Source organism: Tenrec ecaudatus, chromosome 6 (assembly GCF_050624435.1).
Source record: "Tenrec ecaudatus isolate mTenEca1 chromosome 6, mTenEca1.hap1, whole genome shotgun sequence".
NCBI classification, from domain to species: Eukaryota; Metazoa; Chordata; class Mammalia; order Afrosoricida; family Tenrecidae; genus Tenrec; species Tenrec ecaudatus.
Window position 1 is genome coordinate 102766131 of NC_134535.1, and position 27625 is coordinate 102793755.

General features: G+C 38.3%; 1 protein-coding gene across 3 annotated transcripts in view; it reads right to left on the reverse strand.

The window, feature by feature from the left end:
* Positions 1–27625, reverse strand: part of CCDC91 (coiled-coil domain containing 91) — a 348314-nt gene that overhangs the window by 264345 nt on the left and 56344 nt on the right. For all 3 annotated transcript variants that reach the window (XM_075551922.1, XM_075551920.1, XM_075551921.1), the window contains exons 2-3: positions 18998–19041; positions 15601–15679 (exon numbers count right to left, since the gene is read on the reverse strand). In XM_075551922.1, coding sequence (XP_075408037.1) covers positions 15601–15679; positions 18998–19027 — 109 coding nt within the window. In that variant the 5' untranslated portion in view covers positions 19028–19041. The remainder of the gene's footprint in view (positions 1–15600; positions 15680–18997; positions 19042–27625) is intronic.

The window sequence follows — 27625 nt, forward strand, 5'->3', positions numbered from 1 at the left end:
GACAAGATGCTGTTCAGATCCATGGTCTCATTGGCTGATTTTCAGAAGTATATTGCCAAAGCTTTATTTCGAATCTTAGTCTGTACACTCTGCTGAGTCTTGATGACACTGTTGGTGTTTAAAGTACGGATGGCATAGCTTCTCTCTAGCATCATAAAATCAAACAAACGCCAATTCTACTGCCATTGAGTTGATTCTGACTCGTACCAACTGTATACAGCATTTCTGAGACTGTAAATCTTTGAGAGCAAAACCACCCCATCTTTCTCCCATGTCTTTCTACCAATGTCTAACCCACAGGGCCACTGATCTCCTGTGCATCAGTATAAATAAATGTGCTGTTAAATTGATTCTGACTAATGGTAACGCCATATGTGGCAGAACAGAACGTGTTCCTCCCAAAAGGTTTTATTGGCTGATGGATTTGGAAGTAGATTACCAGGTCTTTCTTCTGGGGTATCTCTGACTTTTTAGTTAGCAGCTGAGCCCATGAACCATTGCACTCCCACATAATATCATGCAGTGTCAGTGGAGTTTATTCATATTACAGTCATTATAACCAAGAGAAAATAAAAGTCCTTGAACTAAAATGAAAACTCAAAGAACACATACATATCATCTAGTTCACTGGTTCCCAAAGTGGGTGACACCACCCCCTGGGGAGCACAAGAACTGGCTAAAACCAGAAACCAAACTTACTGCCATCAAGTCAATGATGACTCATGTGAGGCCTACAGGGTAGGTGGAGCTGCCCCTGTGAGTTTCTGAGACTGGACCTCGACTGGAGTAGAAAGTCCCATCTTTCTCCCTCAGAGCAGCTGGTGCTTTCCAACTGCTGACCTTTTGGGAGGGGTCCATCTCGTAAGCACCATGAGGTAACCACCGGGGTTTCTGGAACTGTCCACAGGGGCTACAGAAGTAGATACCTACATTTTACCCTGGAATATGAGCTGTAATATGAAGATTTTAGTTGCAGCGGAATGCTGAGTAGTATTTTTTTCTTTTTTTTTTCCTGAAAAGATGTGTAAGCCAAATAAATTTGGGAGGATGTGATATCATTTTCCAATTTAATAGATTAGCCAATTGAGTTTCAAAGCTGTTACATGTTAGCATAATCCAAAACCAAAACTCAGCACTCCCTTGTCACATTGTCTTCTCTTTAAAGCACAACAAACACGACTGATATATACCCCGCAGTATGCTCTAATGGAGGCAGGAAGTAATAAAGTACTGGAGATCCTATAAAAATAATATTCTCATGTAGAGTAATATATCACATCTTGTAAAAGCTGCTGTCCTACATGTCATTTATGAGAACTGGCTCCAAAATTAAAGAAGGCAAGTTAAGAATCTTGATACAGAAATTAACAAAAGGCAGTATAACATATGACAAAATAATAATAATTTATGAATTATGAAGGGTTCATAAGGGAGAGGGGAGTAGGGAGGGAGGGGAAAGATGAGCAGCTGATATTAAAGGCTCAAATAGAAAGCAAATGTTTTGAGAATGATGATGGCAACAATGTACATATGTGCTTGACACAATGGATGTATGTAGGGATCATGATAAGAATTGTTAGAGCCCCCAATAAAATGATTCTTTTAAAGAAATTAACAAAAGGAAGCTATCTGACAATCTTTCTCAAATAATCCATGTAGCAATATTGAGAAATAGGTGCTATGAAAATGCAGTTTATGTGCTGACCCAAAATAAAATGTCTACGATGGTTATAAAATAGATGGGGGTAAGGTTTTAAAAATTATTCATAAGCCCTAATAAAATGCAGGCATTTGAATATGAAATAAATCATCTTCAAATTTTACCTTAAAATTGGACACAGTCCAATGAATTTAGTTAATGCATACTATTACTATGTGTACAATACAATATCATCTGAGAAAGAAAAAAACATTACAATCATTTATTTCTCAAACAAAAATCTGTGGGCTCGGGTTCTAAACTCGCATAGATGTGCAACACAGATTCTGTTGGAAATCACAGTGAACAAGTAGAGTAACGGTATATTAATAAAGTGACCGATTTGTTGTCCTAGGTTTTCCTTGCCAGGAGAATGGAGAATGGAAAAACTGAACCATGAAATCAAAAAGGCATCTGTCTTCCAGGTTTCTCTCTGCCAATGTCTTGAGAAGAAATGTTTGAACTTTCCTGCTGGCTTTGTATGCAAATAAATCCAGATGCAAAGTGAACCACATCTGAGTTATTTGGTTCAACATCTGCTGGTTCAATTCCCATTATTCCTTCTAACCCTTTTGGCTTATGATAGACAGTTTAGTTTGCCCTGTATATAAGCTGTTTTGAAGGAGCTGATTTGGATTAAAGTATCTATCTGGACCACTTGTTTTTCCCTTTGATGGTCAATACGTTCTAATGTGGTCTGAGTAGTGCTACAGGAACTTGGAAATATATTGGAAAGGACAATATTCAAGGTTTTGCCTCCCACCTCGCCTTCTAGGCAATTTATATTTATACAGTTAAGAGTCAAAAGTGAACAGTCATTGCCTCTACAACAGCACCACCCACACTGTACACAATGGCAACATGACAACACTTTCTGACCTCATATCCTTTTCAAGAAACTGCTCTCAAAGGTTTAAAGTTACTGATGAAAGTGGCTTGTTATTAGCAATACTTTTCATGATACATCCTGTACTTTGAGATGACAGCTTTCAAATGGTACCACTGAAAATAGAAAATGATCCACAGTCTAAGGTTCTCAATGCTGAGACATAGTTGCTTTTACGAAATATAAAAGAAATTTTTAAAAATGAATAAAAACTAAAGAATTCATTTAAATGAACTCTCTAGGTGAGCAGCTCAATGGCGACCTTACAGCGCCACCACAGCCCATTGTGTGTGTGTGTGTGTGTGTGTAAAGAATTTTGATATATGCATACACATATACATATGAGTACATTCAGATATATATAAATGTACCCATGTGGGACCTGGTGTTGTAGTGGATTATACATTGAGCTTCTAACCACAAGGTGAGCTGTTACACATGAGAAAGATGAGGTTATCTCCTCTGTAGTAGTTACATAATCCTGTTGTCAATTTGAGACTTAAGAGTGAAGCAGTAGAGTTTAACCTGTCAATCAGGTCGCAGCTTGATGACCTCATTTACAGACTGTAAGGAGACAAATAGCTCACTGTAGGCAGGACAAATACATACACTCCCAGCAAAACATTGCTATTAAGAAGACACATGGAGCTACACTAGAGCCCTGGAGTGGAAGAAGCCATGTGGAGGCCCTGGCAGCACTGAGACGCTTCCACAGCCACTGGATCCACAAGACTTTCCACCCACTGGCCTGTGATCTTCCTGCACTCAGCATCACTGCACATGCTGCATGAGTCTGAAGAGGAATTTAGAGATTGGTATCGTAAAAACAGGCTAGTATAAGATTTATGGACTTGATCTGGACTTGGCTGGGATGTTTTCTCAATATTCCATTGTTCTTGTATATAATAAAGCTCTTTCTTATACACATAAGAATGTCTCTGTATTTGTTTCTCTCGTCATCCCAGACTAACACATCCTCCCATATAAATGTATAGTTCTACTGTACTCTACAGGATGGCTTTGAGTCAGCATTGACTTGGTGGCAGTTAGGTTGTTAGTACAAATATATTAGTGCGTATATTAGAAAGGCATCCATCATTTTGAAAAACTGCTGTTCCTTTAAACCCCAGAACACTACAACCATGATGTATGTGTGTGTGTATACAGCCATAATTGTTCAAGTAAGATCTCAAAATGAAACAGGATATATGTTAGTCCCTGTCTTCTGCCAAAATATTATTTTTCTAAAAATTCAGTGCTTAGTCACCAACTCAAAAAATTTCTGATACATTATTCAAAATCTGAAGTTTCCTTTGGACGGTCTTTGGAAAATAAAGATACAAGAATGGGAAGTAAAAACTAGATACTTCTATCACTCCTTCCAGGCTCATGACTTATTTAAATAAAATTTACTCTAACCGCTGTTGTTACCTACTTACATACAGTAAGGCCAGGCAAGAGAAGAGAAAAATTCAGTAAGAGAGTTGTTTTCTATTTGGGACCATCTATGGCTATTCCTGTTAATAATTGTTTCAGACCAATGAATGAGGAATGATCAGGAAGGTTAACGAAGCCCTCAAGGAAGATGCTTCTTAGTCATCTTTGAGTAACTTTCTAAGATTTTAAAGATTGATTTTTTTAAGAAAGTTTAAGTTTGCTTTCCTATAACTTGTGACTGAAACAATTTAATTACTCCAAAGAATAAAAAAGAAAATGAGTTAACGGAAAGTGAATCTGGTCTATCATCAAGAAACAATAGCTGAACTTTTTTTTATTAACAAAGTGTAATGCTAGGCATAAAGGATTCAGAAAGATTTAAAATGTAGTATCTTCCCTTCAACTAATGAAGGTACATAGAAATGGAACTCACACCGATAAACCATTACACAAAAATAGAAATTAGCAGAAGCTAAATGCCAAGCAGAGGGAGAAAATAGTTACTCAGAAGAAGAAATAATTAATAAGCTATGAAACAAATTACGTTAAAACTCTCTAACGTTAAAAAAACTCTAATTTTTCTTGAATCAAATATACAACACAAATTAGCAGATGAGTGATAAATATGACAATTACCAGCAGGAGAGAGAAAGAAACAGACATACAGAATACCACTGTGGCAGTTACATAATCTCGTGCCAACTTGCAAAGGGGTGCAATCTAGCCTATCAATCAAGTTGTAGCTTGATGACCTGATTTGGAGGAACAAAGGAGATAAACAGCTCACTAACAGCTAGACACATCCTCGCTCCCTGTGAGGCATTTCTGTTGATAAGCTACATGGAGCTACACTAATAGAGCCAGAGCCCTGGAGCTGAAGGAACCACATGGAGACCCCTGCCAGTGCTGAGATGCTTCCATCACCATTGCTGAATCCACTAGACTTCCACCCAATGGCCTGTGATCTTCCTGCATTTGACATCACTGCATGTGTTGCATGAGTCTGAAGAGTAATTTATAGATTGGCATCAGACTTATGGCTTACTATCGAACTTATGGACTTGATCTGGGCTCGGATGTTTTCTTAATATATAATTATTCTTTGATATAAATTTCTCTATTATACACATATGAGTCTCCCTGGATTTATTTCTCAAGTCTACCCAGACCACATAGATCACAATTCGATAAGCTCACTGGCTTCAAGCAGAATAGTCATGGAAGACAAACTGCATGGTAATGCTATGAAGGAGACAGAAAAAACACTTGAATAAAGGCCATTCTCTTGAAATGCAGTAGAAATCTCCATGTTTACCAAGAATAAAGGCAACAGAAAAGAAATGAATAACATCTGTCTTATTTATATCTAACTTTTATAATAATGTAAGTGTAGAGACATATTTTACAGTAGAAATACCATCCCGGTGTCAATTGTTTAATGAGACAGTTATCTAAAGGTAATAGCCTATGAATCAGCCTGTACATTTCATCTATTCTGTCTGGCATTCACTTATATCATCAGCCGTGCTACAGATAAAAAGCTAGCATTCTAAAGGGATCTCTACTATAAGCAATTCTATTACAGGTTGATGTATGTCTTGAAGTTCTTCAATTTATTAAGAGAACTGCCGGGTGTAAACAAACCTTTTTATAGGCGCATTAATTTTCCCAGTTTCTACTGTGAAAACAAGTGGCCAACTACTCATCAGCCCTGAAGAAGTAAAATCAAAGGTGTACTAAGCATATTACCCTCTTGACACAGCAAAATCATTAATCCGAGGTATAAAAATGTGTGTGTTTGTGTGTGTGTTTGTGTGTGTGTGTGCGCATGCGCGCATGCACACGCGTTACTCAAATACTTTAAGGATTTATACCAAAGTTTCTGAGTAATTTTCTAGGTTTAAAATTGTGGTTAAACTTGTTCAATATTCATCTGTCTTAAAAATATTTTCTATACAGATTACAGACAAAGAGGTTACAGGTAAAATAGCAGATAAAAAAGTGCGGGAAACAGTCTTTTCTTAAACTAAAAAGAATCTGCCCGAGATTCTATATGGTTCCTACCTTCCCTGGCATTTTGTGTGGACAAAATTAAATTGGTTGGCTAATCAGATTGTGCACTGCCCTCGTGTCTAGACACCTTCCATTACACTGTCCGAGACAAACTTCTCTAGCAGAGAAAGACAAGCCATCTTCAACAAAGGAAAAGGATGGCTTTGGCTGAGACAACACACTCACAGTGCCTTTAACTTTAGGCGTTATCCAGCTTTGTTTTCCTCCATTTCTTAAAAGTTACCGAGAGTGATCAAACAACACTATAGACAGGGAGCAACTAGGGGAATTAAAATCAACAACAAGGAGGACACAGAACTCATGGAGGTGTTGAAGCAATAGCAATCTAGCTGAGCGGAATTACTAAGAAGCAGAAAAAGGGTGAGCATGCTGGTGGGACATGAGGAAGGTAAAAGGAAACAAAGGAAAGATCTAGGAAGCAAAGCTATGGATAGAGGTATGAACACAGGTGTGTACATATGTAAATATATTAATTCATAAAAATAGAGGAATTGGCCTTTGTAATTTATATTTGTAGAGCAACACATTGAGGTAGTGGATGGACTTTGGGCCTCTGACCTTCCCTCAATGCAAGAACATTTAGTTTCAATAACCTGGCATTCTGTGATACTCACCCTTCTGGCACAATCGCTTAAGACAAAATGGGTGTATAAGTAAATGTGGTGAAGAGAGTGGATGGTACCCGGCTATCAAAAGATAAAGCATCTGGGGTCTTAAAGGCCTGAAGTTAAATAAGTGGCTATCTAGCAGAGAAGCAACAAGCCCACACGGAAGAAGCACACCAGCCGGTGTGATCATGAGGTGTTGACAGGATTAGGTAACAGGCATCAGAAGACCCAAAACAAACAAACAAACCAAAAAAAAAATAGTTGGGAATGAAGGGGATCAGAGCAGAGACCCAAAACCCATGTGTAGCCAGTGGGATGGGACATCCCCTCACAGAGGGGTCACAAGGAAGGGATGCGTCAACCAGGGTGCAGTATAACATTGAGGACACACACACAACATTCCTCTGTTTCTTTGAGGCTTCCTCACCCGCCCCCATCATAGCCCCAATCTTGCCTTTCAGTTCTGGCTAGACCAGAGCATAAATACTGGTATAGTTAAAAGCTCACAACACACAGAATCCAGGTCAAATAAAACCCTCAGCAACAGATATGGGTGTAGTGATACCAGGAGGGTAGCAGGAAGGCAGGGGACAAGAGTAGGAAGAGGGAACCAATAGCAATGATCTATGCATAACCCACCCCCACCCCACCCTCCCAGGGGGATGAACAGCAGAAAGGCGGTGGAAGATAGAAAGTGGCTGGTGTTAAGACATGAAAACATAATAATTTAGAATTTACCAAGGGGTCACATGGGTGGGAGGGGGGAAGGAGTCAAAGGAGAGCTGAAAACAAGGGCTCAAACAGAAAGTAAATGTTTATCAAATAATGATGGCAACACATGTACAAATATGCCTGATATAAATGATGTATGGATTATTATAAGAGCTCTATGAGCCCCTGATAAAATGATCTTAAAAATAAAAGATTAAGTCAGGCTAAATATATTAAAAGAGAAAGAGAGAGAGAACAGGATTACAGTCATGCATCGCATAATAACAGCTCAGGCAACATATGACCACATAGCCATCTGTAACCTCGTAATGTTATAGTAGAGGATGCCAATCCCTACAGGAGAATGGGACATCGTGGGCATAATTGGACAGAGTGAACACAATGATACACTGCACGCAACACTTCTATCTCATGTCCCTTGTACACAAAGCAACCTTGCTGCTATATATCTAGCAGTATAATAGTCCAATAAACGTATAGTCCATACTATGTATATCTATATGAACATGTTCCTGGCTTATAGATGTGCTATACTGTACTTTGCATCATTATTTTAATGTGAACTTCTCAACTTGCAAATAAAAGTTTACCATTAAAATAAATGTTACCAAGAAAAATTATACTTTCTCAGGTCTATATTTTTAAAGGAATGAAATAACAAACGGGAGAGACTGTGTGTATGTGTGTGTGCACATGTGCAAGTGCACCCATGCACATAAACACAAAAACATACTTAGAAAAGTGGTGTTTTACAATTCCAAATTCATTAGATTTGAAGGCATATTCTAAGGCTATGCAGACTCAGGAATAGGTGGGATGTAATATAATATACAGTCCTCAAGAATAGGAATTAGCTAATTTGCCCACAATATAAAATTCTGGAGTATACTGCAACAATTACGGTAGACAAACAGATTCTTTTCTTTCGTTCATAACAAGCAAAGGATGTTCAAGCTACTGAAGAAATTATCTCAAAAGCCATTTATGAATTCCTGCAGGTTTTTTACCAGCCTCAAATAACACTGTCCTCTAAACAATTTCTGATACAGTGACCACATCTTGCTGGAAATTTTCTATTTCTGCTATCTATCCTATAGGATTATCCCAACTCTCTCCTGCACTCCCATCTGTCAGCCTCATTTTCTCTTTCTATTGCCTATATAAAACCATCCAAATTTGTTAACTCCAGCATATTCTTGCTATGGACTATTTTTCTTTGATTTCCTACAATTGTCACATTAACAGGGCTCAAACCAGGAATCCCAGCCCTAACCTCCTTCTGAGTTGTAGGCACACTTTTAAAATAAATTCATGAAGGCATCTCTAGAGAAACAAAATTTGACACTCATATATGAATAAGAAAGAAACTTATTCAAAGTAAAATTTATATCATAAAAGTGTCCCACACAGCCACAGCGAGAGCAAGCCCAGTCTAACTCAAGACCACGGGTCAGGTGCTAGTTGGTGGTCTTTACCACATGCCGTTGCTGAAGTGGTAAAACAGGAAGCAGGAGTATCCCAGCCCAATGGAGGCAGTGTGGAGGGGACCCAAGGACAACAGGGAATCTGGAAAGCCATCAACAGGCCCCAGGATTCACAGGCCACATGAAGCTGCCTTACCCAAGAGCCAGCAAAAGGTGAAGAGCAAGAGTCAGTTCTCCACAGCAACTCTCCTAAATATCAAGTGTCATGAAGATGTCATCAGGTGGTGACCTGTGTGGTAGTTAGATGATTTTGTCAACTTGAAGATTTATGGAAGTGTATAGGGAGGAATCCAAGCTGTCAATCAGGTCACAGCCTTCTCATCTTATGATGCCTGCTAGATCTGGACATGGGGTGGGGGTGGAGGACCACCATACTTCGTATAAGCAGGGACACTAGAAACAACTTCCCTGCCTCAACCGCTTCAACTTCCTGCTTCATGGAACTCTGCCATTAAACGGGAGAGCTGCCGGGACCCTGCCATGTTCTCACAGACTTTGAAGCCACATGACTCTGTCCCTACCAGCCTGTCATCTTCCCGTGTCCTGCTTCCCCCACCTGCAGCTATGTGAGTCTCAAAGGGGAATTACACACTAGTTTCGCACTTATGGACTTGAATTGGACTGAATTGGGAGGCCTACTTGATATAGATATAGATAATATAAAATTTTCTTGATATAAAGCTCTTTCTTGTACATACGTGAGGGTCACTGGATTTGTTTCTCTAGATAACCAGGCCGAACACGACCTGATATAGAGGTTGGAGTGCACGCCTATCTTTTTACAGTCAAGTTGACACAAAATCGATAACACTACCCCAGGCAAATGCTTTCCAAATTGGTTTTTGTTCAAAGTAGTAACAACACTTTCAGAAATAAGGCTTGGAATGTCAAGAATCAATTTTGAGCCCTTCCTCCAACCTGACATCCATCCATTCAGACGGTGCTGCTGCTACTTCAGAGATTTAAGAACTGAATAGAATCTGAAAGACCGACTGAATTCCTAAACACTTTAACATTTCTTAAACTACATGACTCTTTTAAACCACCATTTTGTCATCTGTATAATGGGAATAATTTCCCTGCTTATATTATAATGCAGAAATACACAAAAGCACACTGAAAATCCTAATGCATTAAATATTATCTCATTTCTTCCTATTCATATCTATTGCAGCCATCCTAATCTATTCATGCATGCATTCATTTATTTTCATCCTTTAATTATTCATTCTGCAAATACGTACTGAATGCTAACTATAATGTAGGCACTATGTTCACCACTTCACACCCACCCAAAGGACAACAATAGAACAAACAAATTGAGTAACTCACCCTTCAAAGCTTCCAAACTAGCTTGAAAATTACTAATAAATGCATGCAGATGTGTGAGAGGCCTCAGCTGCGGTTTCGCAGAGAAGAAAAGGGAAACAAAGGAGGAAAATGGGTTAGTAGTAAGTGGTAAAGATCGGACTGGGAAGATGGGAATAACATGCGCAGGTAACGTTCAGAAGCACTGCTAGCAGGGTTCGCATTCATCTATGCATTTTTTCTATTCCTCAAAACACGTCTAAAACATCCAAACCACACAGGTAAGCAGGTCTGTGACTAGGTGACAGCTACAGGCAGGTTTTCTCAGCAATGCACGTGTCTTTCTCTCTTTGCAGTACCTTCCAAAAATACAAAAAAGATCATTTTTGTGCCAAGGAAAAAAACAATTTTGTGGTAATGTCAAATTTTTGACAAAACTCAAGTGGACATCTTCCCAAATCATTGAAGCATCACAACAATTTGATGAAAATACTGCCTGAGATAACACAGTTTTTAGATGGATCAAGTGTTTTAAGGAAGGCTAGAAGAATTCAAAGATGTAGCGCGGTCAGTTATGGCAACTATTTTTGTTATTCCCAAGGGGAAATCTAAGGAGCCTTGGTGATTTATTTGGATTACGCATTCAGCTGTTAACCACAAAGTCAATGGTTTGAACCCACCAGTCACTCCTGCAGAGAAAGATAAAGGTTGTTTGCTTCCATAATGATTTAAAGCCTCAGAAACCCAAAAGGATGAGGAAAGGTCTGCTTTGTCCTGTGGAATTGTCAATGAGTTAAAATCAATTCATTGCCGATGAGTTTGAATTGTTGCTGCTGCTGTTGTGATTAGGTGGTGTTGAGTCAGTTCCAACCCATAGTTAGCCTCTACACAAAAGGAAACACTGTGCAGTCCGGCATCATCCTCAAGAGTGTTCCTATAATTGAGGTCACTGTGCCAATCCATCTCATTGAAGAGTCCTCTCTTTCACTGCCCCTCTCCTTTACCAAGCATGACGTCCTTCTCCAGGGACTGGACTCTCATGACCATGTATCCAAAGTACACAAGACAAAGTCTGTCATCCTTGCCTCTAAGGAGCACTCTGGCCTTACGTGGTAGTTACATAATCTGGTGTCAATTGGAGAGGATTAAGAGTGAAGGCAGGAAGTCAAGCCTATCAATCAAGATATAACCAATGAGGCTTCTGTGTGGGCGTGGCCTTATCCTGAGAATTCCTGGGTTTCTTCCTTGAAGGCAGGAGAGAGTCTCACTCTGCTCACTCCCTTGGAGACTCTCTGCTGACAAGGCTGACTCCCCGCAAGACATCCCTGAGGAGAAGTCACCTGGACCTACCCTGATGCAGCCCTGGGTGCTGGAAACACCACATGGAGACCCCTGCCAGGGCTGAGATGCCTACACTGTCTCTGGATCTACCACTGCCTGTGAGCATCCTGCATTTGGCGCCATTACATGTGTTTCATGAGTCTGAAGAGAACTGTATGGATCAGTATCGGTCATAAAGGCTAATAGACTACGGGCTTGGACTTGACTGTACTGGGCTGTTTTCCTAATGATCATTTGCCCTTAATATAAAACTCTCTCATACACAGGAGTTTCTATGGATTTGTTTCTCTAGTCTACCCAGACTAACACGCCTTACTTCTTCCAAAACAGATCCGTTTGTCCTTTAAAGCAGACTTTGTTCCTTGCAATATTCTTTACCAACACAATTCAAATACATCAAATCTTCCTTGGTCATCCTTATTCCAATTTTCACATGCATGTGAGGCCAATGAAAATACCACGGCTTGGGTCAGATGCAACTTAGTCCTTGCTTTTCAATGCTCTAACTAGATCTTGTCAAGCAGATTTACCCGATGCAATGCATCTTTTGATCTCTTCACTGCTATTCCCATAAGCATTGATTGAGGATCCAAGCAAGATGAAATTCTTAACAACCCCAATCTTTTTTTCATTTATCATGGTGTTACCTACTGGTCCACTTGTGATGACTTGGGTCTTCTGTACGTTGAGTTGTAAACCACACTGAAGGCTACAATACATAATCTTCCTCAGCAAAGGCTTCCAAGTCCACGTTTTTTAGCAAGCAGTGTGTCATCCGCATGGAATAGGCTGTTAGCTCCAATCTGGATGCCACATTCTACTTCATAACCTTCTCTGATGATTTGCTCAGCACAGCGATTGAGTAAGTATGGTGAGAGGGTACAACCCTGAGACACATTTTACTGATTTTCAGTTTGGTTTGGAAAAGGCAATCTTGGTAGACGCTCTTGAAGAATACAGAAAAATCACAGGGGCTTATTACAACGAAGCTTTAAGAAAATTAAAAAGTATACTGGTGAGAAAAGGCCATAAAAGTTGCACCAAGAAGTACCGTATATACTCGTATATAAGCTGAGTTTTTCAGCACAAAAAATGTGCTCAAAAACTGGGGTTCAGCTTATACACGAGTCAGTGGTACCACAGCGAGGTGTAACATCTCGCTGCCCCACCCCTCCTGAGCTAACAGGACAAGCACCTGTTATGTTGCGGGTGATTGCCGTTTCTCCGCTGTTCATTCAAAGCCCCGCTGACACTGCATGGCTTTGAATACTTGTTTACTCATATCTAACTTATCAGAGCCGTCCTATGACGTGTATCTTTGAATAAGCCTTTTAAAGACCGTGTGCGAAGGATGAGGCATGAATGGATGTCATCTGGTCAAGCCTGACTAATAAAAGGAGGACATCTCATGAAGCCTGACATAGAGTTAATAGCAAAGTGGGTTCGAGATGCATGGGAAGACATTCCAGAAGACATGGTGCGACGTGCCTTCCAGAAATGTAGTATTAGTAATGCTATGGATGGCAGTGAAGACTGCGCTTTGTATGAAAATGACAGCAGTGATGGTGATGGCAGCGATCTCAGTGAGGACGGCGTCTATGATGACCTCACACCAGCTGAAGCTCTGCATTGGGATATGGATGACGATGAGGAATCCAGTTTTGAAGGATTTTCAGTCTTTACATTTTAGCTTGGTTGCTGATTGAGCACAGGGAATCGTACTCTTAAGGTATCATTGTTGATACCTTATTGTTTTTGTTGAACCTATTTTCTACTTACTGTGCTGGTTTACTAATGTTAAATGACTTGTCCTTTTATTTATGTTTTTTATTTAAAATAAATATTTAAATACATTACCCCACTGATGTCTCAATTTTTAGTAATTTTATTTTCATTTGTTGTGATTACTGAAACTCACCAATAGGTTCTGAATTTTCCACCCCAGGCTTCTACTCGAGTCAATCAATTTTTCTGGTTTTCCAGGTAATAACTAGGTGCCTCGGCTTATACTCGGGTCGGCTTATATTCGAGTATATATGGTACTGTTATTCGAGTATATACGGTATGTTCCACCTTGAAAATGGATCTGCTCATTCTTTGGGGGTTGGCAAAGCTGTATGAGGAGAACGTCATTGGGAAACCTTACTCTGTGCACCTGTCAGACCTGATTTCCCCTCCAGACTTCCTTGTGTTCTCAAAACTCAAATAACATGATTTGAGTCTTCAAGAATGCCAGAACTACCATTTTGATGTGGTGTAAATCAAAGAGCACAGCATTCTTTTGTGAAGGATTAGAGAGAGGAACAACCACCTTCAGAAGTGTATGTGGAGACGCTGTTGAGGAAGAAAGGCTTCACCCTTTGGCATCTAGTTCATAAGAGTTTCCATAATTTAGTGGCAATAGTATTGGGTTTTTTTTTTTACTTATCCTTGTATAAAGGCCTTGAACAAGAATGAACATCCTTAACGGTGTCATTCCTTTTCCATTATTTGCAATTTTATTTTATCCTCAAAAAATTTTTCCATTCAAGCCCACCCAAGGATGCAAAAAAAATTTTTTCAACACTCCCATCTGTTTACTAAAATCATATACACCCTTGAGAATATTGATTAATAATATATGACCAATTTTAAGGATAGCATTTGATTCTGGACATTTTTATTGTCCGCCATCAAGTGAATTCCAACTCTTAAAGACAATTAAGTCGTAATTCTCTTAAAGACAATTACGTACAATTGTCGAGTGAGATTCTTAGGTTGTAACTTTTATCAAAGAAATGAAAGTCTTCTTTTCAACAGAGATATTTAGTGAATTCAAACCACCAGCCTTTCAGTTAACAACTAATCATTATACTGAGTGAATAGATGACAGAAAAGCCATATTAACCGTATCTTTTAAAATCTTACTATGCTTCATATGACAAATATGAAGGAAGAAACTATACTGTGTCCTATATACCTTTATCACCCATATTGTCAAATACATAAATAGTAAATATTTATAAGATGAATAACTAATAATCTAAGACTATGCAGAACTCTTTTTTTTTATGCAGAACTCTTAAAGGAAGATATTTTCTATTATATTACAGACTTTACAATGGTCTGGGGAAACAAAAAGCCTAAAATCTTAAAATATCTTTTAGACATAAATTATATTAAATGAAACATAATTTTTCTATGAAATCTCTCTCAGTAATTGAAATGAGCATATCAGGGTACAATATAGCAATGACAAAACATACGACTTTCCTCTAGTTATTTAATGCTTCCTCCTCCCCACTACCATGACCCCAAGTCTACTTTACAAATCTGGCTAAACCAGAGCATGCACACTGGTACAGATAAGAGCTGGAAACATAGTGGGCCCAGGACAGATAACCCTCTCAGGACCAATAGTGAAAACAGTGATACCAGGAGGGCAAAGGGAAGGGGGTGGGGGAACAGATCAGAATGATTGACATATAACACCACCCCCGTCAGGGGGACGAACAACAGAAAAGTGGGTAAAGGAAGACAGGAGTCATTGTAAGACATGAAAAAAATAATAATTTATAAATTATCAATATAAATTATGAGGTAGGGGAAATTTCCTGGATGGCTTAATTTTAATTTTCTATGATTTTTAAAAGGTTTCACTCAAAAATATTCTAAATGTAAATATTAATGAAGATGATTATGTCTAATATAAGAAAGATTAATATAATCTAATATAAAAGAAAGAATTGGAAACCTAGAAAAAGCGGTGTGACATTTCACACCTCACTAAAACTAAGACAAATTAGAAAATGAACATTACACTTTAATATCACTTAATGTTCACAGCAATATTTTAATATTTATGCCTGAAGCATTCACTGTATATTTCTTATACAAGTCATAATTTTTCATGTAAAAAACCTACATTAATAATTGGAAAATGGAATGATCAAAAATGACCAACTATAAAGGTAAGAAAAAGGTTTTCAACAAAGAGACAAAAATCTTAGGTTAACAGGGAGAAGAACAAATCTGATTACTGAATATCTTTACCTGTAGGAAAGGCAGCCCAAGGAATAGCAGGAGATACGCTTTGAGTTTCACCATTTCCATTATCAAAAGTCTCTGCAGCCTAGAAAATTGAAACACAATTATTTTAAGATCTGAAAAACCAGAGTAACATTTAAGTAATCACGTCTCCAAGTTCTGTAAACACATCCTTTTTAAAAATGCCTATACTTCCTAATTCCTTTTGAAAAACTCAACTGCTTTTTCAATTTTCATTTCTACCATTTCCATTAGTCACCTGGCCTCCAGCATCCATGGCCTATTCAGTGTGACCTTCTTTGCCTATATGCATCTCCTGCCAATTCAATTTCTATTGTTATAGCTTCAATCACATTTTCAACATGAGCCAGAATTAACTCAATGACAATTAACAACAAAAACATCTTTTATGTGTATATGTTTTAATCCAAGTCCTTTAGGCTAATTCACTACAATATTTATGTTATCTCTGTTTTTGTATATGGAGCCCTGGTGGTGCAGTGGCTATATGTCCTGCTGTGGTCGCATGGTCTGCGGTTCCAAATCACCAGCAGCTCTGCAGGGCTTTCTACTCTGGTAAATAATTACAGTCTCAGAAACCCACAGGGGGTCACTAGAAATCAGCATTGACATGATGTCAATGAATTTAGTTGTGTGTGTGTGTGTGTGTGTGTGTGTCCTATAGGCTGTTCTTTGTTCTATGAGTGAGAATTCAATGGGAACCTACACCCATTGCCTTTAAATGAATTGTGACTCATAAGGACTCTATAGAACACAGTGGAACTTCTTTATAAAGTTTATTTGTGGTTAAAGAATCAGATTGCCTCATCTTTCTCCTGCTGAGCAGCTGGTAGGTTTGAACCACCAGCCCTTCATTTAGCAGACTAATGCCTACTCCACCTTATACAGGTCTATACATACACCAGGAGGCTTTACAAACGGTTCATGGAAAAGAAATTAGAAGATGATGAAATTTTTTCATGGACTTTTTGAGGACCTCATGTAATTCTTCTTAAACATGCAGACACCACATCTCTTTAATCAACTAGTACAAAGACTGCCTACAGACCAATATGTAAAAACAAGATTCATGTATCTTCTTAAATAATCGAATACCAAACTTAACATCATTCAACAGAGAATTCTCAAAGATAACAGTATCAACTAATATACCCTGCTATTTAATAGTTTAAGAACCATGGGGCAATTATGAATATTGGGTGTGTGAGAAGGAGTGTAGAATTTTCTCTATCTTAGGTACCCAAGTAACATAATAAATTATTACTGAAAGCAAAAGAGCTATTTTCAATGGAGGATTTATTTCATTATTCTTTCATCATTCTTGTTGGATTGTAGCTGATGTTATTTGTGTGTTTAAATGATTTGGGGGATATGAAATCCAGGATAGTTAAGCTATAGAGACAGTAACTGGATTAATAGTTCCTGGGATGTGGCAGATGGTTGGGGGGAATGCAGAGCTAACAGCAGCGAGAACAAGAGTGAAGAAAATGTTCTAAAACAGATTTAAGTGATTACTATGTAATCCTCCTGGATGTGACTGAACTATTGAATTATAGGATATGTACATTACATCCCAATAAAACTCCTGGGGGACAAAAAAGATTTGTTGCCTTATAACCCCTATGGGACAATTCTACTCTCTCCTACAGAGCCACTAAACCACTAGGCAACAATGGGCTTAATGATAATAATGTATCAAGATCAGTTTATCAATGTTTAAAACAGTGTACAAGAATAGTGTAAGATGTTAGTAAGAAAAGAAGCTACGTACAACGAGCAGAGGTAATATAAATGAGCATTCTCTGTACTTTCTGCACCTTTGATCTCTAAGTCTAAAAATACTATAAAAATAAAACATCATCCATTTTAAGACATGCAATGCAAAACTATATAAAGAAAGATCAGTCGAATGAAAACAAGAAAAGAGCTAGACTTTCTATCAGATTGTCATATAAAGTTATCAGCCAAAAAGTCAAATGGGCAATCAGCCCCAGGAGCTAGGGGGACAGAAGAATACAACAGCCGCTCTACAGACAATGAAAATGAACATATTTTATATAACCAAGACTGAGATCCTCCACATTCCTAAAACAGGATATAGAAAGAAGTACAATAGCCACAGTTAAATGGTAATGGTTGGTCCACACTGTGTCCTATGTAATGTTGAAAGGACTAGATTTACTGAATGCAGTATTGAAGTGAAATTGTTATTCTAAGAAGCACTATTCCCCTATTTTTCCTAGGATAATACATTTAAGTGTGCTTTAAATAAAAAAATATTATAGTAAGTTTTAACCTTCAAATAACTGATAAATTCCAAACAAAAACTATGTCAGATGCCACAAAAACCTCTATTTCTCTCAAACGGACAAAGCTTTAAAAAAATTTAATGACACACTTCAGTTACAAAGACAAGACTCACTCACCCAACAAAACAGAAAAAAAAAATCAGAGGTAAATAAGCAAATGTGTTAAAAACCAACTCTTTGAAAGTAGGTCTAAATATTTTAAATGCCATCATGTTGACAGAAACTTAGCACAAAATGAAATGATTCTGACCTAAATAAACGAATACTTCTTCATGATATTCAAAATACTGGATATATACGTCTATCCTAATTAATATCATTAGTTAAATTCTTTATTTTTATAATCTATTCTTTTCTAAATTGCCAAATTAGTAAAAAAAAAATCTTGTCTTTAAAAATAACAATTGTAGTGTTCACTTGATGGTGGTTCCAGGACTTGGGCTCAGGCATCCTGACTCCTAACCCAGAGATTGTCCTGGAAGTCTATACTGGCTCCAAAAAAAAACCGAGGTTATGAAATATTTCGATAAAATGAGCACACACGGAAAAGGATTCAGGAAGAGTACTTCTGCATCTAACAATGTCCACCTACAAAGCATGCAAACCTAATAGCATACTTTACTAGCACAAACATACTAATTAAGTCTATAAACCACCAACGGTTATAGATTTAGTATGCTAAATCAACTCATTCATGTACACATGAATGTAAGTGACAGGATCATCAATACTCATCTCTCATCTCACAAGGGTTTCCTAACAGACATGGAGCTCAGTAAAATCATGTGCTGACAACTTTTTAAAACCTCTTTTTTAATAGTTCCACTCATAGCACTTACCTCTCTCACTTTAAACCATTTCTATGGGCAAGCCCAACTTTGAATAGTAATAAATCCGTTTTCGTTTTCAGAAGGAAGATTAATTTTTATTTTTTAAAATCCCAAGTTGCATTCAAAGTGATCAAAAGATTACAAATCTCAATAAGTTATACAGTTTCAAAAATAGTTTACTTCATTACAACCTATAAGGTTAAACAACTATTTAAGCAAAATAAGTTAGATCATAGCACATACCTCAAAACCGCCAAAATCATCATCATCCATTCTTCAAATGAAACCTAAAAAACACCAAAAGTCAATGAAACAAGGCCACAAGCAAACTCATTATGTAAAAAACTTTCTACTTAACCTTATCTGCACTTTCATTTCCATTAAAAACACTGCATTTGTGTTTTAATAGCTGTGTGTGTGTGTGTGTGTGTGTTTTTAATGCAAAATAATTGAATAATTGGTTTTCACTTTCTGGCAAAATTAGCACTTTCTGTAGCTTTTTCAGCAATTATGTATTTTGCCATTTTATGTTAAGAGGCCAGGAGTGGAAAAATATTCTTTTACATTTTAATTTGCTTTTCACATATTGGCGCTGTAGCTCAATTCAATAATGCTTCCTGCTTTTTGCATCTATTCCTCAGTTGTCTGGCAACATCAGCATAAACTCCAGCTAAGAACAGGACTGTGGTGAATTTCTGGAAATATGTCCTTCCCCACAAAGGTTCTTCCCTGGGTTTCATGGCCGAGGCTGATTTAGATTTTCAAAATTGATCAGCATTTTTGAGCTCTGGCCACAACATTTGGAGCATTTTGATATGTGTATTTTTAGCTGAAACTGCCTTGCACTTTTGAAAAATGTGGAGCAAGTTACTAGGCTGATCAAGATAAATCAAGTCATCTATTCATGGGAGACGAAAACCTAACCAAACCTGCTGCCATCAAGTTGACTGTAACTCAGAGGAAGGACCCTGTAAGACACAATAGGGTTCCCAAGGCCTAATCTGTCTTTAGAAGCAATTTGTCATGTCTCTCTCCTGCCATGGAAGACTAAATAGCTTTAAAAGCACACAAATACCCAGAATTCCTCTTTTTCTCTAATCCTTAAGGTATATTATAGAGAAGAGTTGTAATCTGTTTTAAAAATCTGTTTTGAAATCTAGCATAAATGTGGAAGGAGAAAACCATTAGTACCTAGGTGATTATATATATATATGATTTTGAGAATCAGTAGCTGCAAATGATAGCCCCAAACCTAATAACCGGTTTCCTTTTCTATCTTTTATAAAAGGAACATTCCAAACATTAAATATAGTTTATTTACCCTAATAACACGAGATAAGAGCTAATCAGAAAATAACCTTCCCTGACATCGTAGGAGGGAAAAAACTAAACGAATTAGCCATATGCTAAGCAATAATTCTACAGAAAATTTCTAAGATCGTTTACTTTAATGATGGAGCAGTGGCCATCTGTTGTCATGTTTGACCTATACACTCAAATTAGCATTAATGCTTAAGACAGAAAACTCAACATTTGTCTCAAAGATGGTTTTGCTTTAATCTCACTGCCATCAAGTTGGTGCTGACTCATGGGGAGCCTGTAAGACAAGGCAGAGTACCCCTGTGAGTTTCCTAGCTGGAGCAGGAAGCCCAGTCTTGCTCCCAGGCAGCTGTTGGTGATTTCAAACTGCTGACCTTGCAGTTAGTAGCCCAACTTTTAATCACTATGCCACCATGGCTCCTAGATAAAGGCAATAATAGATATGGGTAAGTCAAAAAGAATTGATACAAAATGATGAAAGACTGTATTAAAAGTACCAATCTATCTACTTCTAAAGACAATGTTTCCATCTGTTTATCATTTTCTGAAGAATTAGTTGCTTTTTGATTTACAGCATAGCAATTTGACAGGTTGGGCATCCTCAAGGGACTCAAATAGTGTATTTTCAATGTCCTGAGTTTGGGGAACAAAAACAAGCCTGAAGGGGCAGTATCAGGGCTAGGGGTAAAAGGGGCATGGCTTCTCAATAGGAGGATAATCCTTCTGTCCTTGAAGAATGATGACTGTCATGATGGAGAGAGTCCCTTGGAACAACTTTCCATCCTTTTCTCACCAGTGCCATTTTCAATTTTTGTAAAGACATCTTCAAAATTAGGCCCCATGATCGTGCTGTGTCTTTCAAGAAAATCGACCAAGATGCTCGCTTAGAAATAGAAAAAACTCTGCCATAACCTCCTGAACTGACTGACCTCTCTGCTTTGAATTTAACTAGCTAAACAGATCCCCTCAGAAGCTACTCCTCTGACTGGATCTTGCACTCTGAATTGCGTTGGTATATCCTTGACTGGCCCTGGTACAATCCATCCCATAAAATTATCGTCACTGGAGCCCCTGTTGTTTAGAAGCTCTCTGGTGGAGCCGGTCTTCACTCCGTGCTTTCTGAGGACAAGATACTGGGTTGGAAAGGAGAATCCAGCCAACCAAAGCGGAACCGCAACCTCGTCGGTTGTCACAACAATGACAATGCTAGAGTCTTCCTGCCCCAGTTCCTTCCAAACTTCAGCCATTGTTTCCCTCTCTCAAGGTCAACAGGCGTCCTGCTCATGGCTCTTCTTTAAGTTCTTCCCAAAATTCCTAAAAATGCTTGACACATCTAAAAACTGTTTTGTTGGTAATGTGGGACAGCGTTGCCGTAAACTTGTTACAAAGATTTGATGATTTGGGAAGATGCCCACTTGAATTTTATTAAAAATGTGATGTTACTTCTGATTTGCTACAGAAATTGTATTATTACTGATAGAACCTGTCTGCAGTTATCTACTAACCACAGAGACAAGTTTAACTATGTTCTGTTTGAGTGAACCTCTGCATGTATTAATTAAAACTCTACTAGCAATACTTATGTAGACCGAGCTATATTACAAAAAGAGGGATATTAATCAGATTATCATCATTGCTACAACTTAACAAAATAAAACATTTTTAATTTTCTCTAAAAATTAAACAAGTCATCCACATACAGCACTTGGAGAATATAAACCAGATTTTCAGAACACTTTTATAACAGTTAGCCTAAAATGGAATTCACATTAATTTTGTGTTATAAGTAGAAATCTGTATGTGATTACATTTTTATGAAGAAATTATGAAAAAAAAAGAATGATATGGGCATTGAGAATTGACCAAGTTAAACTATAAAACACCACATTTGTCTTTTCTACATGTATCCAATGAATCTCAGGAGACAGTTAAAATCTATTTTTAGCTTCTACAAATGCAGTACCAAGAAATATGGTTTCAAAAGAATGGAATTTTTAGAATACTACTTCTATGTGTTTTTCATAAGTCACATCTTGATAAATTATTTGCAAGGTGCCAGAAAATTTGAAAAGGAAAACAAATGCCCGTGCCCAACAACCATCTCCGCTTGTTTGCCCGTGGTCATGAACCCAACACCATCAGTCTCCTGAGTACTGATTCAGCTCTACAAAAGGACGTCTTAGTGACCACTGATGCTTTCCATACTCCAGAAATTGTTACATATTAAAATACAGTTGATAGACTTCCTCGTTCTTTTCAAAGAACTGTTAAGACATTAAAACAAATAAATGTGTCCCGAGCTTTTAAAACCCAGCAGCCTGGAAATAAGCATGATTCTTTTTAAAGCAACAATCTTACTCCATGTAATTTAAGTATCAAATCCTACAATTGTTTGTTTCCTTCTGAACATTTTAAAAAAACAGACAGAAGAAAATTTACTAGAACTGACTAGTAAAATAAATCTTGAAAACACATTTGGAAAAGCTCTTTTTGAAAGCAGTATTACAACAGCAGGCTTCCTTGAAGAGCCTGGTGCCAAAGCAGGGTAAGCACTGAGCCGGAGGCACAAGATCAGCAGCTCAAACCCAGCAGCGGCTGCAAGGGAGACACGTGAGGCCGTGTGCGCACCAGTAAACATTTAGTCTGAGAAACTCGAAGGAGCCATCTACTGTGTTCGAATGCAAATTCACTGCACAGAAGTTGGGTGTGTATGCAATCCTTTACGGATTTAGCTACTCAAACACATTTCCAACTTTTATAGAATGCCCATTTACATATACTTTCTAGACTCTTTCTAGCATTTAATTGGACACCCCATTTAAGCTCTGACTACTATAAAAATGCAGTTGTGGTAGCCCAACTTAGCAAGAACAACTCCGTTTTGTTTGAAACTGCATCCAAGCCCCAGCTAACAGCTCACTGCCCCTTCTTCCTCCTTCCCTTCCCCAATATCCTGACAGACCTTGTCTCTCTCAAAATGCCTCTGGACCCCCCTGCCTGACATTCTACTCACCCAATGAGCAAGCAATGGAATCTATCTTGCCAGGCCTTGATTTACTACCCGCAGGTGGTCCTCCTAGCCCCTCCTGGTATCCTGACTGCAGGAAGCAAAGCATGCAACGGACTGGACTGCATGTTCACCTGTTAAGCCAGCCCTTTGCCATTAACTACAAAAAGCCTTTCCTTTCTCTGGTCTACATAGCGATTGTTTTTCCAGGCAATAACCCTCTATTGGCCCAGCTGTTTAATAAAACGTTTATTCTTTAACTTTATTAAAGAAGTGTGTGAGTTAATCTCAAGTGGCTATAAGACAGTAACACTAAATAAGCTCGTCATCTACATTAAAAATCATGAGTTGGTTGAAAAAATGGCATTATTGTGTAGTTCACATTTTTATAACACGGTAGAAGGAGATGTAGATACAATGTTGTAATTGCACCTCTGCATTGAATGATATAACTAGGCCTTATAATTCTAAGACTTTATACATAGATTTAATTAATATCTTTATTGCTTTAGTGTACGAGCCAATTGTATAATCCTCAGTATTTAATATATTGCAGATATTCTAAATATATTTATAATTAATAAGAGGAATCAATCCAAGTCTTATCTACTACACAGATAAAACAGCACTTGATTATTTGCATCTACATAAACAAGGTCAATGTAACAAATTTTACAACTTCCAGTGAGGTTTGAGGCGGAGGGCACAGTGGGGAACGGCGTGCAAGCACTAATTATATGATATCTAAAACAGTCAAGAAGAACAAGTCCCTGGTGGGCGGAAAGCATCAGAAAGTGGTACACGTCACTAGAAGGACCACCAAAGGCTTCTGGGAAGAGGAGACGTGGGAGGGAGATTTCAAGAGAGAAAGAGGCGGCTTTCTGCTCTCAAAGATTCCCACCATCAGAACGCCAACAGGGCAGTTCTCCTCTGTCCCACAGGGCCGCTGATGCGTCAGAATCAACTCAATGCCAGTGGTTTTTAGTGTGGTTGGTTGTTTGCGGTTGGAGTACTACAGTTAACATGCTCACCTGCAATAAAAAGGTGGAGGTTCAAATCCACCCAGAAGGACTTCAGAAAAAATGCCTAGTGATTTACTTCCAAAATAATCAACCTTGAAAACTCTGTGGAACATAGCTCTCTCTACTCTAGCTCACGTGGAATTAGCATCAGTTGGAATCAATTCAACGGCAACTAGAGTAACAGAAACATTTAATTGCACATTAAGAAGATAACCATTTTATTCCAATCTTTTCCCAAACGCAGTAAAAGATAGCCAGAATTGCTTTTGATTTTTTGTTTCTGCATAAATGCAAGAAAATATGGAAGAAAACTAAGAAATTTGAAAGCCAAGAGACAAATGAAAACTGATTAAACAAACATAAGGCACATGCACCATAAATTACCAGTAGGAAAAACAAAAAGTAACACATTTATATCACAAAATTTACAAAAGTCTCAGGAATGGAAGGCACTGAAAGCTGGGTGAGGGGAAGAGGACTGATAGATAGGTACCTCAAGATCCCCCTCCCAGAATATGCACAACTTGGTAAATTACCATAGACTAGAGCTTTATTCTTCGGATAAGATAAAACTAAAGAATACAATTTCAATATAAAATGAATCTACCAAGTATTTAAGAAAATAGAAGAGAAAAATCCGCAAAGCCTTTGTAGAGATGAAAGAGAAGCCCCACCACCCCATGTTTATAAGCCCTCATAACTCCCAAATACTTTCCAGTTAATTCCACCTCCAAGTCTCCAGAGATGTAAAATAAGTTTCATGTAAAGGGTCTAGAATTAAATGAATCCAGACCTCATAACTGCAAAATTGGAAAGCTAAAAACAATGGAACAATATATTTAAAATTATAAATTCTGAGTAAACTTGTATTTCCATCAAAACAACCTCAAAAAGACTCGAGAAGAGTTTTTCTTTTCAAAGCTAACTATAAGAGGGACTTAAATGATTTAGCCAGTGAATAACTGAGAAGTTTCCATCCTGTTGTTAGTTGTTATTGTTCGGTCTGTGGCGTCGACTTTGACTCAGGGGAGCCCCGTGTGGCTCCCTGGAAGATGCAAAGTCTGTACTCCACTGTTAAAGACTGGAGGTTTTAGGTTACCCACACAGAAATGAACGCTGTGGACTCTCTGCTGTTAAGATCACAGCAAGAAAACCCAATGGAGCAATTCCATTCTATGACATGGGTTGCTTTGAATTCATAACGTTAGCTTTCTTTATAACGCTGTGCTAGTCTGGGTCCTTTACAGAAACAATTCCACAGAAACTCATGTATAAGAGAGAGTTTTATATAAAGGTTAAGTATGCATCAAGAAAACATCCTAACTCAGTGCTGCCCAAGCCCACAAGTCCAACATTAACCCACATGTACGACACCAATCCACAAAGTCCTCCTCCATCTCACAAATACACACTATGATGCCAACTGCAGGAGGAAAGCCGAGTCAGTGAACGTGTACGCATCTCAGCACTGGCAGGGGTCTCCACACAGGTGCTCCAGCACCCAGGACTGCATCAGGGTAGATTCCTGTGGCTTCTCCTCAGGGATGTCTTGCAGGAAGTGAGCCTTGCCAGCTGAAGCAGGGAACCAGCTAAGGCAGCTGCACCCTAGTGTGACCATCACAAAGCAAGAGACAGAACTAGAAAGGTGAAGCTCACTGAGCCATTTATCCCTCTGCCCTTCAATTAACCCCACATGTGTTTATTGGCCAGGTTGGCACAATAAACTAACTACCTCAAACATCTTACCATATTTTAAGTATTTATACAAAATATAAAATATATCTCTAGACATCAAACTTTAAAAATAGGCTAGCAATACAACCAAAAAAATAAAGGACCCCAAATTCTGGTTCACCATCATGTATTTTCTATTCATGTTTTTCCAGTAAAATATTTTACTGCATCAGCTGTTAACTATTCGTAGAACAGCAAACGAATGCCTGTTTAATAAATAAGTCTGACTATGGCTGTCAATGTCTGTTACATTATTTTCAGTATTGTTGGTTATATTTAAAATTTCCTTATAATAAAGCACACTTTTATCATTAAAAAGAATACATTTAACCAACTAACTTCAAACAACTGAATCTCCAGCAATCATTCAAATCATTCCATCATATCCAAGGACTTTACTATTAACCTAAGACAGGATCCAAAAAGTCAGAAGTTCAAACCAGCAGCAGCTCCTCAGGAGAAACACAGGGCTTTCTACTCCTGTAAATAGTTAGTCTCGGAAACTCAAAGGGGTAGTTCTACACTGCCCTGATGGGGTCTTTATGAGTCAAAATTAACACGATGACAGTGAGGTTTGTTTTTGTTTTGTTTCACTTAACTCTTTAACTCAGTCTCTGGCCCCTTTGGAAAACTACTGGCTAGCCATATCCTAACAATCATAATATTGTTTTCTGATTCCATTTAGTGTGATATTTTCTGCAAGCAATAGACACAAGTGATTTCTGTGCGTATGATTCTTCTACGGAAATATAAATTGGAAAAACAAAAGGAACACACATCCATACGAGGTTCCACATCCTGCGTGCGCCTCACCTCCAAGAGCAATGGAAAGCTCGTGTCCAAAAGGAGTGCGCGCACTTCGCTTGGGGCTGCGGGGTCACAGTCCCCGCGGCTGCCTCTACGCAGCCCTAGGTCTTTCCAGGCATCCGCACATTTTGGACCATCAAATCTCTGACAGCTTCTGATGAACCAAATTTCTTAATAGGTTAATTATATTCATTTAGAATGCGTACCATCTCTCTTTCCCTCACACACCCTATTTTCTACAAAGGAAGTTGAAATTTAAATTTTGACACTTAAGTCCTTAACCTGAATATGTTTATGTATCTTGTAGGCAGAGATCTGACGTGTTTTGTATTGTAGCCAATATAGATCATTTAGCAATTTCAGTGTTTGAACAGTACTTTCTCTTTTCCCTGAGGGAAGCCTGGAGACTCCATCGCACATGCCAAACACGGAGGGTGTTTTCATTACAAACATATAACTCACCCAGCTTTTTAAAAATCATTTTATTGGGGCTCATACAACTCTTATCACAATCCATACATACACCCATTACATCAAGCACATTTGTACATTTGTTGCCATCATCATTCTCAAAGCATTTTCTTTCTACTTGAACCCTTGGTATCAGCTCCCTATTTTCTTCCTCCCTCTCCCACCCTCCCTCCCTCACAAACCCTTGATAATTTATTAATTTTTTTTCATGCCTTATACTGACCGATGTCTTTCCTCACCCACTTTTCTGTTGTCCATCCCCCTGGGACAGGATTATATGTAGATCTTTGTGATCAATTCTCCCTTTCTCCCCCACCCTCCCCTTCCCTTCCTGGTATCGCCACTCTCATTACTGGTCCTGAGGGGTTTATCTGTTCTGGATTTCCTGTTTCCAGCTCTGATCTGTACTTATTTTTCTTTGAATGTTTCATATGGCCTGTTCTCTATAACTAGAAAGGAGTCCAGGTGACATAGCAGTTACACATTGGTCTGCTAACCAAGGTCAGCAGC